At 57.9% G+C, this 17,864-nt stretch overlaps 1 protein-coding gene across 1 annotated transcript; it reads left to right on the top strand.

The window, feature by feature from the left end:
* Positions 1–449: 449 nt before the first annotated feature.
* Positions 450–17,680, top strand: LOC144949012 (ninein-like protein). Its single transcript, XM_078878797.1, has 12 exons — positions 450–503; positions 6,278–6,679; positions 7,462–7,567; positions 9,653–9,843; positions 10,293–10,368; positions 10,983–11,053; positions 11,672–11,794; positions 12,465–12,601; positions 13,116–13,244; positions 14,295–14,457; positions 16,787–16,897; positions 17,319–17,680. The coding sequence occupies exons 2-12, from the start codon at positions 6,287–6,289 to the stop codon at positions 17,553–17,555; spliced, it is 1,737 nt and encodes a 578-aa protein (XP_078734923.1). The 5' UTR covers positions 450–503; positions 6,278–6,286; the 3' UTR covers positions 17,556–17,680.
* Positions 17,681–17,864: the final 184 nt, after the last annotated feature.

Genomic DNA, 17,864 nt, shown 5'->3' on the forward strand with positions numbered 1-17,864 from the left:
GTCGTTGCCCGAAACGTCGCCTATTTTCCCTTCAAGCACACAGTTGTTGACAGCGCAGGCTTCAAAGCGCGATGTTGTCAGCAGATGGCAGTGGCGTTCCATTCTCCCGCCGCTTATCGACAACGCGCGCCTCCACCCACGGAGTGGCGTCGGTGGAGTACGACAAACATAATCCCCAAGCCCGATAACGACGGTCGGGGAGGCCCTCATCCAGCAGTGGATCGATAAAAGATCGATAAAAGATCAATGAGAGGCACGTGGCATTGGACTCATTGACTCCATTGATTTCACGACAGCGGGAGCAAGCCGCCCACGTGCGTCTCTTTACGACTAACTGCCTTACGGCAGCCGGCTGTCGTGAAGGACGCGTGACGGTTGAACCGTCGTAAATGAAGCGTTACGGCAGCATGTCGCAAAGCGTGACTGCAGCTGGGTCGTAAAGTGGGTTTACAGGGGAGCATTTTGCGACAGTCGTCTCCAGCCCAACGTGCAGCGGTGTTGTGGTGAGTGTGTGTGGTGTGTGTAGTGAGTGTATGGTGAGTGTGTGTGTGGTGTGTGTAGTGAGTGTGTGTAATGAGTGTGTGTAGTGTGAGTGGTGAGTGTGTGTGTGTGGTGAGTGGTGAGTGTGTGGTGTATGTAGTGAGTGTGTGTAGTGTGTGTATGTGTGTAGTGTGTGTATGTGTGTAGTGTGTGTAGTGAGTGTGGTGTGTGTGTGGTGAGTGAGTGTGTGGTGTGTGTAGTGAGTGTGTGGTGAGTGTGTGTGTGGGGTGTGTGTGTGTGTGGTGAGTCTGTGGTGTGTGTGGGGTGTGTGTGTGTGGTGAGTGTGAGTGGTGTGTGTGTGGTGAGTGTGTGTGTGTGGTGAGTGTGTGTGGTGAGTGTGGTGTGTAGTGTGTGTGGTGAGTGTGTGTAGTGTGTGTGGTGAGTGTGTGGTGAGTGTGGTGTGTGTGTATGTGGTGAGTGAGTGGTGAGTGTGTGGTGAGTGCGTGGTGGGTGTGTGTGTGGTGAGTGTCTGGTGATTGTGTGTGTGTGGTGAGTGCGTCTGTGGTGTGTGTGTGTGGTGAGTGTGTGTGTGTGTGATGAGTGTGTGTGTGTGTTGTGAGTGTGTCTGTATGTTCAGATGAGCGTGTGTGGGGAGCGGTGGTGTAGCGGTTAGCGCGCTGCACTACGAACCCGGCCACCCGAGTTCGATTCCCGCTCACGACCACCACCGGTGACGATTAACTAAACCGGTCCAGAGCCTCCCCTAGGTCGACTCAGCCTCAATTAAGTACCTGGTGCGGTGTGTAGTAAACATTGCCACTGGGGAGACAAAGGCGGCCGGGCGTGGTGCTGGCCAACCACCCCCTCGTGTACCGTGCCGGCCTTCATATGTGCTCGCTAACAGCACTTGCCCCTACAGTCTGTTAAGGCTATATGGGGGATCTTTGTGTGGTGAGGGTGAGTGGGTGTGCTTGAGAGAGAGGGTGAATTGTCAAGGTATATATTGCGAGTGGTGTGGTGAGGATGTGTGGTGATGGTGTGGTGAGAGGGTTTTGTGAGAGATTCATTTGTGTGGTGAGGTGATGGTGAGTAAGTTTAGGATGTGAACTCGGTGGCAAAATGTTAACTACCTCGCCTGGTATACAGGAGGTCGTGGGTTCGATCTCGACCTCTTGACACCTGCTGATGCTGTATATTTGGAGTTTGCGTGTCTCTCTCTCATCATCACGGTGGCTAGGAGATGTTAACTACCTCGTCTGGTATACAGGAGGTCGTGGGTTCGATCTCGACCCTTGACGCCTGCTGCTGTATATTTGGAGTTTGCGTGTCTCTCTCTCTCTCATCATCACGGTGGCTAGGAGATGTTAACTACCTCGCCTGGTATACAGGAGGTCGTGGGTTCGATCCCAACCCTGACGCCTGCTGCTGTATATTTGGGGTTTGCGTGTCTCTCTCCCCGTGGTCGCGTGGATTTTTCTTCGGGTCCTCTGGTTTTCCCCTCCACATTAAGAACCCACGTTCCTTCAGAGTAATTGGCTGCTATACATTTCCACACGCTAAGCATTCATTTCCGATAGCCAGGTCGCTTCTGAAAAATAACTATACAGCTCAGTGGGCCTCACCTGGTTAACTAAAATGTCGTTCATATTTGGCCATTCCCACAGAGTTCATTTGAACACTTTTCTAACTAAACGTTCCAATCTGCTGTAAACCGTAAGTGCGTCAATGATCCCAGCCCAGAGGTCGCAAACGGGTTTTGATTCCTTACCCGTACCCGTACCCGGCCGCACCAGGGTCGCAAATGGATACCCGTACCCGGCCGGGTACGGGTACCCGTTCCCTACCCGTACCCTACCCTACCCGAAATGAGTGACAAACGGTTACTCACCAGTGACTCACGGCCTACCCGTACCCGTACCCGGCCGCACCAGGGTCGCAAACGGCTATCCGTACCCGGCCGGGTACGGGTATCCGGGTATCGGGTAGGGTACGGGTATCGGGTACCCGGTTGCAACCTCTGTCCCTGCCCCCTCTGCGCTGGAGAAGCCGGCCCGGTCGACGGTGGACCGTGCACTGCACAATGCGGTAAATATATTTCCAAACGTCGTCTTTGTGGAGCGCGTGGCAAGTGCGTGTACATTTCCACGGCCCAGGTTCACGACGTCCCGTGAGCCGTCTTGTTGAGAGCGTGGGGGGCACGGGGGCTCCTCGACTTACGAGCGAGTTTGGGGTTCCAGAGGCGTGTTGGTAAGTCGGCTTGTTCGTAAGTCCAACTTTACTCCGTTCGATTTCAAACGTGTTGTGCGGCGTGCATACTAAAAAACGGGGGATGGCTTTAAAAGTTGCGTGATCTCCTGTAGATGTGATTTCGGTCATCCTGACAGTGGCTTTTGTGGCTGGCCATCGAACAAAGACGGTGGCTGCATAACGCGCGGTTTCAGATGCGCTTCTGCGGCCGTCTGGAACGCACTTCCTTCCGATATTAGGAAGCCGCTGGAGCTACGCAACTTTAAAATCATCATCTAGATTGACTTGACAAACTCATTTATTTAAAAGTGATTTTAACGTTTAGTTTGTTATCCCTCCGCCGCACCTCCGATTAGCACGGTTGGCTACATACGGTGTGGAAGAAGTTCAGCGTACATACGTATAGCAAGCAGGATGACAACTCGGGGAAATTTGTTAGCGTCATCAAAATCGCCTCTCCCCCCCCCCCCCCCGATTTTTTTTGTTGAGTTGAGCAGCTTGCTGTCTTCCAAAGCAGAAATGTCACTTTTTTCAGTGAGGCACTGATCAGAGCAGTCTGTGAGTGAATGCGATTTGTCACACGGAGCTCATATCTCCTTGCCATTCATTTCACTGAAGTTCAACGTGCATACGGACGAATGCTAACGAAGGAACGCACAAATGCACGTTTAAAGCCGTCCACAAAGGTAGCCAAGTGGGCTAGTGCCAGGGCACGTCGTGCGGTAGGAGCGAAGGTGGCAGCCGACAGAGAGGGCATCCACCGTGGAGGTGGAGCAGTGAAATCCGTTTGGGGCGCAAGCTGCCGAGGCAGTGGATCGTTGCGAACGCGGAGCCCGTGGCGGGATGATGGCAGCAACCTCGAGGGGTGGGGTAGAACGCGTCGAGCAGCTGATTGAGCGCGTCGAGCAGCTGATTGAGCGCGGCTCACGACGACGACGACGACGCGCGCGTTTGGCGACGTACGGTGCCAGAGAGCTTCACAACGCGCACACGAAGGCGGCGTTCATGACGGCCGTCGCGAGATTGTTTTCGCGATCCGCTGCCAACTGTATTTTGTTTTCGGGGCTTTGTCGCAGTGACGGGCTTATCGGCTTGCGCAGCGCTCGTGCGCTCCGTTAGTCAGTCGCCGGACACGGCGTGGACTTTTTTGCCAGCCCCCCCCCCTCCGCCCCGCATGCAACATTTTCAACCCGCGACGTTTTGCGTTTTGCTCGCAACAAGTCACGACGGAGCGGCTGCACGTCGACGACCGGGGGCCGCGTTTTTGGGTCGCGTTCGCACAATCCCCTCGACACAAAGCCTCGTCGCGCGGGGGTAGGGTGGTGGTGGGGGGGGTGGTGGCGGGGGGGTGGCGGAACCCTCGGTTGACCCCGCGTTGCTGGTTACAGGTTCGCGTGTTTGGAGTGGGGCGCCGAACAAAACGAGGGCTGAGGTGGACGCGGCCACGTTTGTTTGAGCGACCTCTCGCAAAGGGGGGTGGGGGGGGTGGGAGTAGCGGGGGGGGCTCCTGAGAGCGCTGCCTGAGAGAAGACGAGGAGGGTGAGGAATGTCGGTCACCCCGGGCTGCAAGCCCCGGCATGCGTCCCGCACCTCCAGCTCGCTGGCTCGCAACGCCGCTCATGAAATATCTGACGTGGAAATCCTTTAATATGTATAAACAAGGGGGGGAGAGGCTTTTTTATATATTCACCTTTGTGTTCTCGTGCAACGTCAACACCTCCTTTGGGTTTGCCCGTTTTGGCCGGCACCTCACCTGGCTTGCCAATGACGTTGGCACGTGCGTGCGTGTGTGTGCGTGTAGCCGTGTGGGCCACCGACTTATGAAATGCAAGTTCCTGTTGAGTTTTTATTTTTATTGCAACAGGAACAAAACAAGCGGCGTGTTTGCTCACGCAAGCCCCACCGACCCTCGAGGGGGCCTGTTGCGTAGCATTTGTTGCAAGGTGACTCGCCGCGGTAGCAAACCATTACGGTATTCGTATTCATAATAACGATGCACGTTGCGTGATCGGAAGGGACTCGCGGAGTCTCACAAATCCTCAGGTGGATCCCGCTACGTTTGGGCGCCGCGGTGGCTAGGATATGTTAACTACCTCGCCTGGTATGCAGGTGGTCGTGGCTGTGATCCCGACCCTGATGCCTGCTGCTGTATATTTGGAGTTTACGTGTCTCTCTCTCTCATCATCATCACGGTGGCTAGGAGATGTTTACTACCTCGCCTGGTGTGCAGGAGGTCGTGGTTGTGATCCCGACCCTGACGCCTGCTGCTGTATATTTGGAGTTTGCGTGTCTCTCTCATCATCATCATCATCACGGTGGCTAGGAGATGTTATCTACCTCGCCTGGTTTACAGGAGGTCGTGGGTTCGATCCCGACCCTGACGCCTGCTGCTGCAGATTTGGAGTTTGCGTGTCTCTCGCTCTCCCCGTGGTCGTGTTGATTTTTCTCCAGGTCCTCCGGTTTTTTCCCTGCACATTTAGAATCAACGTGCGCTTTGAAGCATTTGGCTGCTATACATTTCCACACGATAAGCCACTTCGTTGGGCTATCACTTGTGGCCAGGTCGCTGTATAGCTCAGTGGGCCTTACCTGGTAAAATAAAATAATGTTTAGTTTTGACGTTGGGATGTTTGGCCAGTTTCCCGAATGAGAGTTTGGGGGGAAACCGGAAAACCCAAAAGGACAAAACGCCGCGCTGAACTGCGTGGAGGTTATTCCCCAGCACCACCATCTCCTGGCCGCACCGCGTGCACCTCCACGCCTACAACACCTGGCAAGCCCGGATCGGTGGCGGGTCACCGAAGCGAGCGAGTTGTGACGAGATCGGACGCGTCCCGCCGATCGATATGACTGCGGGGACAAATGTTCCTCCCAAGACGGTGTCCAGGACCGCTGGACTTCGTCTAAGCGAAAGACTTTTTAAAAGTTTCCTGTTTAGGAATTCCCCGCTAATGATCCCCCGTGGCACCGCTAACGAAGAAAACGAGCGTGTGGCACACCTGAGATGTCTCGATCGCATCGGAGTATTTGTCTTGCGAGTGAAGCTTCGTCTGCTTCGTGGTCAAAGCCCCAGACACACAGTGCCTAAGCTTGTGCAAGTGCCGTTATTACTTACCGTCACCGAAACAATCGCCACCATCGGCTACCATCACCACCAGCACTTTCCCCACTACTACCAGCAGCATCACCACTGTCATCACCACAGCCATCACCACCACCATCATCACTACCACCACCTTCATCACTATCCTCATCACTACGATCACAACCCACAACACCGCCATCACCGCCACTGTTGCTATTCGTACCTCCGATTAGCAAGGTTGGCTATGTACGGTGCGAAAGAAGTTCAACATACACACACGTACATACACACACGCATACATTACTGCTGCCACACCGTAACTTGCTGACCCGCCCGTACTGGACACCCGCAAAAAAGTGCTGCTCTCAGCTCGTTGGATTCCTCCTCGAGTCTAAATAAAGATTCTGATTCCAAACTTGCCACGAGTCTAATGGTGATCTTTGCGCGATCCGCCAACCCCCGCAGACGTCCGCCATGGACGAGGAGGAGCAGCGCCTGTACGTGGAGCGCCTGCGGGCCGAGTTCTACGCGTGCTGCTCGCCCTCACCGCACGGTCACCGCGACGATCACCGCGGCGATCACCGCGACGATCAACGCGGCGATCACCGCGGCGATCACCGCCGAGAGCCGGAGCTTCGCTCGGACCACGCGGACAGAACGACGTCCCGAGATGGAGACGGGGTAGACGGGAGGATAGACGAGCGGGCAGGCGTGAGGTCGAGCGAGCGGGTGGACGTGAGCCCCCCAGAAGGCGGAGCGGACCGGCGGCTCGGAGCGGACGGCCTCTGGGAGCTGTGCCGCCGGCTGGAGATGCAGGACAGCGCGCCGCTGCTGCTGCAGACGCTGCTGGGAGGAGGAGGCGGGAAGGTGTGTGCGTGTGCCGCTTTGTGTGTGGGTCTATGTGTGTATGTGTGTGTGCGTGTGCCACTGTGTGTGTGGGTCTTTGTGTGTGTGTGTCTATGTGTGTGTGTCTGTGTGCGTGTGCGTGGGTCTTTGTGTGTGGGGAGCGGTAGTGTAGCGGTCAGCGCCGCTGCACAACGATCCTGGCGACCCGAGTTCGATTCCCGCTCACGGCCAACACCGTTGACGGTTTTCCGAACCGGTCCTGGCCCTCTCCTAGGGCGACTCGGTCTCAAATGAGTACCTGCGACGTGTAAACATCGCCACTGGAACAATGAGAATCCGAATATTTAAAGGTGGCCGGGCGTGGTGCTGACCACCCACCCCCCTCGTGTACCGTGACGGCCTTCGTAAGTGCTCGCTAACATCACTTGCCCCAACAGTCTATTAAGGCTATGCAGGGGATCTTTGTACGTGAGGAGCGGTGGTGCAGTGGTTAGAGCACTGCGCTACGAACCCGGTGACCCGAATTTCATTCCTGCTCACGGCCAACACCAGTGACAATTATCTGAGCCGGTCTTGGGCCTCCTGTAGGTCGATTCGGCCTAAAATGAGTACCTGGTTTGGTGTGTAAACATCGCCACAGGGGAGACAAAGGTGGCCGGGCGTGGTGCTGGCCACCCACCCCCTCGTGTGCCGTGCCGGCCTTCATAGGTGCTACTCGCTAACGGCACTTGCCCCAACGGTCTGTTAACGCTACACGGGGGATCTTTGTCTCTGTGTGTGTGTGTGCCGCCGTACGTCGGCAGGTGTCGTTTGACGAGTTCAAGGAGGGATTCGTGGCTGTGCTGTCCAAGGTGCTGACACTGAGCTCCTCCTCGGACGAGGAGGACGATACCAGTTTCCTGGAGCCCGGTGCGTCGCGCAGAACCACACCGCAATCGCACCGCAACCAAACCGCAACTACAATGCAGCCACACCGCAACCAAACCGCAACCACACCACAACTACAATGCAGCCACACCGCAACCAAACCGCACCGCAATCACACTGATACCACACCGAAACCGCACCGCAATTGCACCAAAATTACACTGCAGTCACACTCAAGCCGCACCAAAATCGCAACCGCACCCGAACTACACCGCTTATCACAGCGCAACCACACCGCCATCACGCCGCCATCACACCGCAGCGCAACCGAATCGCCTGTTAGGATCTCCGCGATACGGCGATGCTCCGAAACACCGTACGATGTCAGAGCCGCGACCATCGCCTCGTTCGTTTTTGGGAAGAACATCGTCGCGTCTTGATGAGCGTTCCTCGTTTAATATTGCTCAACGATTTCATTTCCCAACAAAATCATCCGTTCGAACGACGGACTTCGAGTGACTGCACTTGTCAATAAATCCAGCTGTCGTTTCCGTTAGTTTAGCGGGGTGCAAAATAGTGGGGCGTTTTTTTTCTTCCCCCCCGCCGACGCATTTGACGTCGCGGTTCGTCGCCCCATCGCTCGTGTGGCTGGCCGCACGTGTCTAGTAACGCACACGCGTGTCTAGTAACGCACACGCGTGTCTAGTAATGCACACGCGTGTCTAGTAAAGCACACGTGTGTCTAGTAACGCACACGCGTGCGCGTGTCTAGTAACGCACACGCGTGTCTAGTAACGCACACGCGTGTCTAGTAACGCACACGCGTGTCTAGTAACGCACACGCGTGTCTCATAACGCACACGCGTGCACGTGCCCAGTAATGCACACGCATGCACGTGTCTAGTAACGCACACGCGTGTGCACGTGCGCGTGGCGGTTGAACATTTTTCGCCACCGCACGTGCCCAACCGTGCCGATCGGAGGTGCGGCGGCAGCGGTGGGAGCAGCCGCCGCCGTCGTCACCATCGTTGCGGCGATGGTGACGACGATGGTGACGACACGCGCCCCGTGCGCTTGCTCCGACTGTCGTTAATAATGCACGTCCGTTCACGCAGCACTCGGACAGCTGCTGTTGTCTAAACACAGCCAGACGCACGCACGAGACAATGACAAAATATCCCCCGTGTAGCCTTGAACAGACTGTCGGGGCAAGTGCTGTTAGCGAGTAGCACCTATGAAGTGGGTTCGTGGCCAGCACCGCGCCCGGCCGCCTTTGTCTCCCGAGGTATTCATTTGAGGCTGAGTCGACCTATGGGAAGGCCAGGATCGGTTCACATAATTGTCACCGGTGTTGCCCGTGAGCGTGAATCGAACTCGGGTCGCGGGGTTCGTGGCGCGGCGGCGTAGCGCCGCCCGCTACGCTGACGCTCGCACACAGAAAGACAAAGTCACACGCGCCGACACACTCGCTCGCACGCACACCCACAGGCGCCGCCCTTTGTTCAGACGCACCACCCCCACCCGCCCGCCCACCCGCCCACCCGCCTCTGCTCGCAAAACAACATCTGTTGGCCCCGAAGCCAACTCGGAAGCAGCGCGTTGACTTTGAGAGTGCGCAGGCGGTGCAACTGCACGGGGTCCCGCTGGCCGGAGGGGCACAGACACAAAGCGGGGAATGGAAATTGCACAAAGAGGGGCGCCTCCCCCCCTCCCCCCCCCCCATCCAATTACTTGCACCGGAGCTCGCGCCAACTGTGTGCCACGCCAGTAGCGGTGCCACCTGTCGCCCGCCACCCTCACGCCCGCCACCCTCACGCCCGCCACCCTCACGCCCGCCACCCTCACGCCCACTCACGGCTCTCCCTGGCGGTGGCGGTGACGCCGCTGTTTTGCCGCCGTCTTCCACCGCGGCCGTGACTCGTGAGCGGTCCTTCGCGCTTGCTCCTGTGGGCGCCTGGTGGTCCTCCACCGATTCCTCCTCCTCCCGTTGATCATCCTCATCGTCGTCGTCCTCCTCCTCCTCCGTCGCCGCGCTGGTCCCGCGCGTGCGTGTTGCCCGTGCGTTTGTTTCTCCCATCTTCATATCATCGTCATCATCGTCGTCGGCGTGCGTGCGTGCGCGCGCAGTGCTGGAGACGCGGCCCCGCATGGTGAGGGGCGGGAAGCGCTACGGCCGTCGCTCCGTCCCGGAGGCCGCGCTGCGCCGCTCGCCGCCGGGCGGCACCGCAGCCACCGCCGGGGACACCGGGGGGGCGGCCGCCGTCGCGAGGGCCGGGGGGCGCGCGCCGTGCCGCTCCACCTCCCTCGACAGCGTCGACGTGAGTCCACGGCTCGGCAACGCGCACTCCCCGCAGCTCGCCAACACTCGCTCGCCAACACTCGCTCGCCAACACTCACCAACACTCACCAACACTCGCTCACCAACACTCGCTCGCCAACACTCGCTCGACAACACACTCACCAACATACACACTCATCAACCGAAGGGTCGCTGACAGCAGGTCTCGGGACAGACCCACCTGTGCCCCCTACTGTACCAACTTGCTGTATTTTAGCCGCCCGGCACTCTGCTCGTTGTTGTGAGTCTAAACCACCTTACCGGGCCCCCCCCCCCCCGGCACTGACCGGCGCGGTGAAGTACGGTCAAATCACATCCGCGACCAACACGGCACGGAGGAAGCTCCCTGCCATTCAGCAGTCGGGCAACACGGAGAGCCGTAAAAACACATATTATAATAACGTCATTCTAATAAATCCTCCTGTACAGAGTTTGCCGAGCGAGGAGGAGGAGGAGGAGCTGATGGGCGAACGCGACCTGGAAACCGAGACGCTGGAGTCTGAAGGTGACGCTCGACCCGGCTACACCGGCTCGCCCGCGGCCTGCACCGCGCTCGTGCCGGGCTGGTGCGGCGTGTTGCCGTGCCTGGCGCTGGCGGTAGTAGCCGTAGCAGGGGAGAGCGGTGGTGCAGCGGTTAGCGCGCTGTGCTGCGAACCCGGCGACCCGAGTTCGATTCCCGCTCACGGACCACCGGTGACGAATATTTGAAACGGTCCTGGGCCTCGCCTAGGTCGACTCAGCCTCAAGTGAGTACCTGGTGCGGTGTGTAGTGAACATCGCCACTGGGGAGACAAAGGCGGCCAGGCGTGGTGCTGGCCACCCACCCCCTCGTGTGCCGTGCCGGCCTTCATAGGTGCTCGCTAACAGCACTTGCCCCAACGGTCTCTTAAGACTATACGGGGAATCTTTGTCTTCGGTAGTCGGAGTGGTCGTGGTGGTAATGATGGCACTGATAATGATGGTGGTGACGGTGGCAGCCTTGGGTGAAAGAGATGGTGGTTTCAATGCTGGTGGTATTGTGGGTAGTGCTGGCGGCAGTGATGGCTGCGTTGTGGGTAGTGCTGGTGGTGGTGGCGGCAGCAGCAGCAGTGGCGTTCCGCTTGCCGCGTGTTCCCGCAGGCCGACTGCCCTCCTCCGGAGTGGACTGCTACATCCGTTCGCCCACGCGCACCTCCACGCCTCGCAAGGTGGTGAGACCGTGCGCCACTGATGCCTCCCACGGCTGTCCACTGGTGCTTGTCCCTCGCAGTCCGTGCCAGGCGCTGTGCCGGCTCATTGGTCCGTGTTATCATCGCGCTGGCGAGATGTCAACTACCTCGCCTGGTGTACACGAGGTCGTGGGTTCGATCCCAACCCTGATGCCCGCTGCTGTATATTTTGAGTTTGCGTGTCTCTCTCTCTCTCTCCCCGTGGTCCTGTGGATGTTTCTCCGGGTCCTCCGGTTTTTCTTTCCACATTAAGAACCAACATTCCTTTAGAGTTATTGGCTGATATAAATTTCCACACGCTAAGCAATCATTCGTGATTGCCAGGTCGCTTCTGAAAAATAACTATATTGCTCAGTGGGCCTCAGCTGGTAAAATAAAAATAATTTAGTTGAATAGCTGTAGATCTTGTCATCCAGTTTAACTTGGGTTGTATTACTTCTTACCTTTCACCATGCCTTGTAAGAAGGCGGCCGGGCGTGGTGCTGACCACCCACCCCCCTCGTGTGCTGTGCCGGCCTTCATACAGGTGCTTGCTTAACGGCACTTGCCCCAACAGTCTGTTAGAGGCTACACGGGGGATCTTTCTCTTGTGTGCGTCAGGGCTGCCGGGCAGTGACCCCTCCCCTCTCCTTCCTCGACGATGGCTCTGGGCTCGTCCCGGCTGCCCGATTGGTCGACTTCTGGCAGCAGGAAGGAGTCCCCGATCCACAGGAAGTGCTGCAGGTAAGAGGCATTGTGGGTAACGAGTGTTAGAGCATTTGATGATGATGATGATGGTGGTGGTTTTGTATTCGTGTGTGTTTGTGTGTATGCGCAAAAACAGCGCTTGCCTCAACGGCCTGAATCTTTGTCTGTGTGTGCCGTGAAATATATTGGGGGGGGGACATTTTGAGCATATTTGAATATTGGGGGGGGGGGGGATATGTCCCCCCCCCCCCCCAATATATATTATAATTACGGTGTTAGGCCTACTCTCCATCCATCCCCCACCAGGTCAATTTGGCTTTGAATGAGCATCTGGTGCGGTGTGTAGCAGTCTTCAAGGCTATATGGGCGTCTCTGTGTCTCTGTAGCTATGTGTCTGAGTGTGTGCGTCTGTGTCTATCTGTGTGAGTATCTTTGTTTCTAAGTGTGAGTGTGTGTGCAGTCTCTGCTTGTGCGGGGAGCAGTGGCACAGTGGTTAGCGCTGCGCTGCTGAACCAGTCGTGGGCCTCCCCTACGTCGACTCAGCCTGAAATGAGTACCTGGTGCGGTGTGTAAATGCATCGCGTGGTGCTGGCCACCCACCCCCTCGTGTGCCGTGCCGGCCTTCACAGGTGCTACTCGCTAACAGCACTTGCCCCAACGGTCTGTTAAGGCAACACGGGGAATCTTTGTCTTTGTCTGCGTGCAGTCTCTAGGTGTGGGTGGTGGGGGGCTCGTGTCCCTGGCGGAGTTGTGGGGGGCCCTGGAGGGGGAGTTGAGAGCAAGCGGGCACCCCGCTCACAGGGCAGCCCTCGCCACCTTCACCCAGGAAGTGTCGCACACGCGGTGAGTGACACGCACGCACACACACACACACAAAGACAAAGATCCCCCGTGTAGCCATAACAGACTGTTGGGGCAAGTGCTGTTAGCGAGTCGCACCTGTGAAGGCCGGCGCGGCACACGGAAGGGGTGGGTGCCCAGCACTTGCCCCGCAAGTCTGTTGAGGCTATCCAGGGGATCTTTGTCTTTGTCTCCGCAGTGCGCATGTGGGGAGCGGTAGTGTCACGGTCAGCGCTCCGCGCTGCGAACCCGGCGCCCCGAGTTCGATTCCCGCTCGCGGCCAACACCGGTGACGATTATCTGAACCGGTGCTGGGCCTCCCCTAGGTCGACTCGGCCTCAAACGAGTACCCGGTGCGGCGTGTAAACGTCGCCACTGGGCAGACAAAGGCGGTCGGGCGCGGTGCCGTCCACCCACCTCCTCGTGTGGCGTGCCGGCCTTCGTAGGTGCTCGCGCGCTAACAGCACTTGCCCCAACGGTCCGGTTGAGGCTACACGGGGCGTCTTTGCCTTTGCAGCGCGCACGCGTGGCGGGTGCGGCGTGAGCGCGCCGCCCTCAAGGCCGAGCTGGAGCGAGCGGAGAGGAACAGCGCCGAGTTGGCGCGGGAGGCCGACGAGCGGCTCGCGGCCAGCGCAGCACAAATACGGTACCGTCGTCATCGTCATCGTCATCGTCGTCTTCATCGTCTTCATCGTCGTCTTCATCGTCACCGCCATCACAATGACCATCGTCGCCACCGTTGCCATCATCGCCATCACGATGATCAACGTCGTCCTCACCATCGTCATCGTCGTCTTCATCGTCACCACCATCACAATGACCATCGTCGCCACCGTTGCCATCATCGCCATCACGATGATCAACGTCGCCATCGTCATCGTCACCATCGTCATCGTCGTCTTCATCGTCATCGCCATCACAATGACCACCGTCGCCACCGTTGCCATCATCGCCATTACGATGATCATCGTCGTCGTCGCCACCATCGTCACCGCCATTACAACCAACACACACCTCGGGCACAAATCCAGCCTCAAATCAACACTCGGTGTGGCGAGCACCACCCCGGGCCGCCTTTGTCTCCCCACGCAAACTCCAAATATACAGCAGCAGGCGTCAGGGTCGTAATCTGAACCCAGGCTCTCCCGCACACCAGGGGAGGTAATTAACATCTCCTAGCCACCGTGCTGATGATGATGATGAGATAGAGAGACGCAATCTCCAAATATACAGCAGCAGGCGTCCGGGTCGTAATCTGATCCCACGACCTCCCGCACACCAGGCGAGGTAGTTAACATCTCCTAGCCACCGTGCTGATGATGATGATGAGATAGAGAGACGCAAACTTCAAATATACAGCAGCAGGCGTCAGGCTCGTAATCTGACCTCACGCCCTCCCGCACACCAGGCGAGGTAGTTAACATCTCCTAGCCACCGTGCTGATGATGATGATGAGATAGAGAGACGCAAACTTCAAATATACAGCAGCAGGCGTCCGGGTCGGGATCTGACCCCACGCCCTCCCGCACACCAGGCGAGGTAGTTAACATCTCATAGCCACCGTGATGATGTTGAGAGAGAGAGATGCAGACTCCAAATATACAACAGCAGGCGTCAGGGTCGGGATCGAACCCACGACCTCCTGTATACCAGGGGAGGTAGTCAACATCTCATAGCCACCGTGGGTGGGAAGCAGGGAGCTGGAGCAGGAGCGAGCGGCGCGGGGACGACGCGGCGAGCGTGGGCCGAGCTCCGGGGACCGTGAGGAGCTGGAGGCCTGCGCACGGCTGCAGGCGCAGCTGCAGGCGCAGCAGCTCGGGGAGGCGACGCTTCGCGCTCACATCGCGGCGCTCTGCAAGGTGCGCCGGCGCGTCGAGGGGGCGCCGCGGGTTGGCGAGATGTTAGCCACCTCGCCCGGTGCGCAGGAGGTCGTTGGTTCGATCCCGACCCTGACGCCTGGCGCGGTGTGGAGACGTCGCCGCTTGGGGGAGACAAAGGCGGCTGGGCGTGGTGGTGCCCGGCCACCCAGCCCCTCGTGCGCCGTGCCGGCCTTCGTAGGTGCTGCTGCTCGCTAACAGCGCTTGCCCCGACGGTCTGTTCGGGCTATAGGGGGGATCTCGTCGGCGAGATGTTAACTACCTCTTAGTTCTTTCGGTAAAGTCACGTAGGTAAAAAATGAAATTAAAATTAATAAAAATAAAACAAAATTTTTTATTTCATTTTTTACCTACGTGACTTTATCGAAAGAACTAAGAGTAGGAATCCTTGCAGTCACGAAAGCTTCAAATCTAGAGTTAACTACCTCGCTTTGTATACAGGAGTTCGTGGGTTCAATCCCGACCCTGACGCCTGCTGTTTATTTGTCTCTGTCCCTGTGGTCGCGTGGATTTTCCCTCCCCACTTACAATCAACATCACGCGTTCAGAGTATTTGGTTGCTATGTAAATTGCCACGTGACGACGATGAGCCGCTTCGTTGAGCTATCATTTGTGGTGGCCAGGTCGCTTCCCAAAGAGCTACGTAGCTTGAGTGGGGCCTTACCTGGTAAAATAAGAAATAGTTGATGGTGTCACACAGTCGGGACGAGTGCTGTTAGCGAGCAAGCGCCTCTTGAGTCCGGCACGGCACGCAATGGGGGGGGGGGGGGGGTGCGGGTGGCCAGCACCACGCCCGGGACGTTTACGCACCGCACGAGGTGTTCATTTGTGGCTGAGTCGACCTTGGGGAGGGAGGCCCAGGGCAGTTTAGAAGAGGTCTGGACCAACCCCTCCTTAACACTCTCGTGCCTGTTCTCTTGTTTAACAACAACACCAACAACACCAACAACAACAGCAACAACAACCCCACGCTTCATCTCAAACCACTGTCATCTCGCGTGCAATTTTCTAATCGCTGTGAAGCGCCTTTGGAGTAGGCGCTGTCTCGATTTCGATCAGATCGTCGCCGGCGTTGGTGGCCGTGAGCGGCGATCGTCCCCGGCCCGCCGGGTCTTGTAGCGCAAGCGCGCTCGCCGCTGTGCCGCTGCTCGCCGCTAGTCATTATCACCACCACCACCACCAGCACGCGCAGAGCGGGGCTCTCCAAGGCCCTGCGCTCACAAGCACCCACACGCTCGCAGAGGTGTGACTGTGTGCATCATCAACAAAGACGAAGATCCCCCATACAGCCTCAACAGACTGTCGGGGCAAGTGCTGTAAGCTGACAGCACCTGTGAAGGCCGGCGCGGCACACGAGGGGATGGGGTGGCCAGCACCACGCCCGGCCGCCTTTGTCTCCTCAGTGCCGATGGTTACTACACCGCACCGGGGTACTCGTTTGAAGCTGAGTCGGCCCAGGACCGGTTCAGATAATCGTCACTGGTGTTGGCCATGACCGGGAGTGGAACCCGGGCCACCGGGTTCCTAGCGCAGCGTAGCGCTAACCGCTACGCTACCGCTCATCACCACCACACACACACGCACGTGCGTTACGAAGTCGACTCGCCCATTACACGAGTACCTGGTGCCGCCGTGGACACAAAAGCCTCGGGGAGACAAAGGTGCAGTAACCCTGGCTCGCCAGGAGAAGGCGGTGCTCAGCAAATGTGGACTCCCTCCACCCCCCCCCACACCAGAGGTCGCAAACGGGTTTTGATTCCTTACCCGTACCCGGCCGCACCAGGGTCGCAAACGGGTACCCGTACCCATACCTGGCCGGGTACGGGTAGCCGGGTATCGGGTAGGGTACGGGTATCGGGTACCCGGTTGCGACCTCTGGGATGAAGCCATGTTGCAGGCGCGGGTGGGTTGATTCTAGGAACTTGAATTGTGAGAAGAGACAAGACGTTGGGAAATGAGTGACAAACGGTGACTCACCAGTGACTCACGGCCTACCCGTACCCAGCCACACCAGGGTCGCAAACGGCTACCCGTACCTGGCCGGGTACGGGTAGCCTGGTATCGGGTAGGGTGCGGGTATCGGGTACCCGGTTGCGACCTCTGCCTCCTGGACCACCTTGGGCACCGCTCTGAGCGTCGTCCCCTGCCACTGAGGTGGATGCGAGCCCAGGCTCCTGATTCCCCCGTGCGCCTCCAGGGCTTGACCTCTCACTCAACGCCGCCGGACCGGAGCACGTGTCACGTGACCAGTGGTAGCCGGAGCACGTGAGCCAGCGAGCGGGAGGGGTATACTGGATGTGGTGTGCCGCAGGGCAAGGAGTGTCTGGAGCGGGAGCTGCTGGACGTCTCGTCGCGGCTCTCCGAGTCCCAGGACTCGGTGCAGAGACTCGCGCAGGACGTGGAGACGCTGCTCACGGACAAGGTGGGGGGCAGGCGTGTGTGTGTGTGCGTGTGTGCGCGTGTGTGTGCGTGTGTGTGCGTGTGTGTGTGCGTGTGTGTGTGCGTGTGTGCGTGTGTGTGCGCGTTTATGTGTGTGGGGAGCGGTAGTGTAGCGGTTAACACGCTGCGCTATGAACCTGGCGACCCGGGTTGGATTCCCGCTTACAGCCAACACCAGTGACGATTATCTGAACCGGTCCTGGGCCTCCCCTAGGTCGACTCGGCCTCAAATTAGTACCTGGTGCGGTGTGTAAACATCGCCACTGGGGAGACAAAGGCGGCCGGGCGTGGTGCTGGCCACCCACCCCCTCGTGTTCCGTGCCGGCCTTCACAGGTGCTACTCGCTAACAGCACTTGCCCCTCCAGCCTGTTACAGGCTGTCCTGTGGATCTTTGTCTTTGCAGTTGGCGAGGAGCGATGAGGAGGTGGGGGACGATGTTCTCGTCGAAGAGGAGCGGTTTCAGCACCTCGTCGCCCAGTACGAGCAGCAGTGCAGGGTGGGGCCTCCCTCCTCTACGTATCACCAACTCCTCACCATCCCTCGCATCCTCTCACCTCATCGCCACCACCTCCTCACCATCCCTCTCCTCCTCCTCGTCACCGCCACCTCCTCAACGCACATCTCTCCGCTTAAATTTTGATTTAAAGCTTTCGTGACTGCAGGGATTCATCTTCTTGGTTCTTTCGGTAAAGTCACGTAGAAGGGAAATAATAAAATAATAAAAATAAAACATAATAAAATACAATTCTCACGACGTTTTGGCCACAACGCAAGCAGCCGTCCTCAGGTGAAGAACAGGTCTGTCGGAAAGACAGCGTCTGAATGAACACCACCACGCTTGGCAGCGTATATTTAAGCTCTTCCCCCTCCAACCCAGCTTAAATATACACTGCCAAGCCTGGTGGTGTTCATTCAGACGCTTTCTTTCAGACAGACCTGTTCTTCACCT

Source organism: Lampetra fluviatilis, chromosome 52 (genome assembly GCF_964198595.1).
Source record: "Lampetra fluviatilis chromosome 52, kcLamFluv1.1, whole genome shotgun sequence".
NCBI lineage: Eukaryota > Metazoa > Chordata > Hyperoartia > Petromyzontiformes > Petromyzontidae > Lampetra > Lampetra fluviatilis.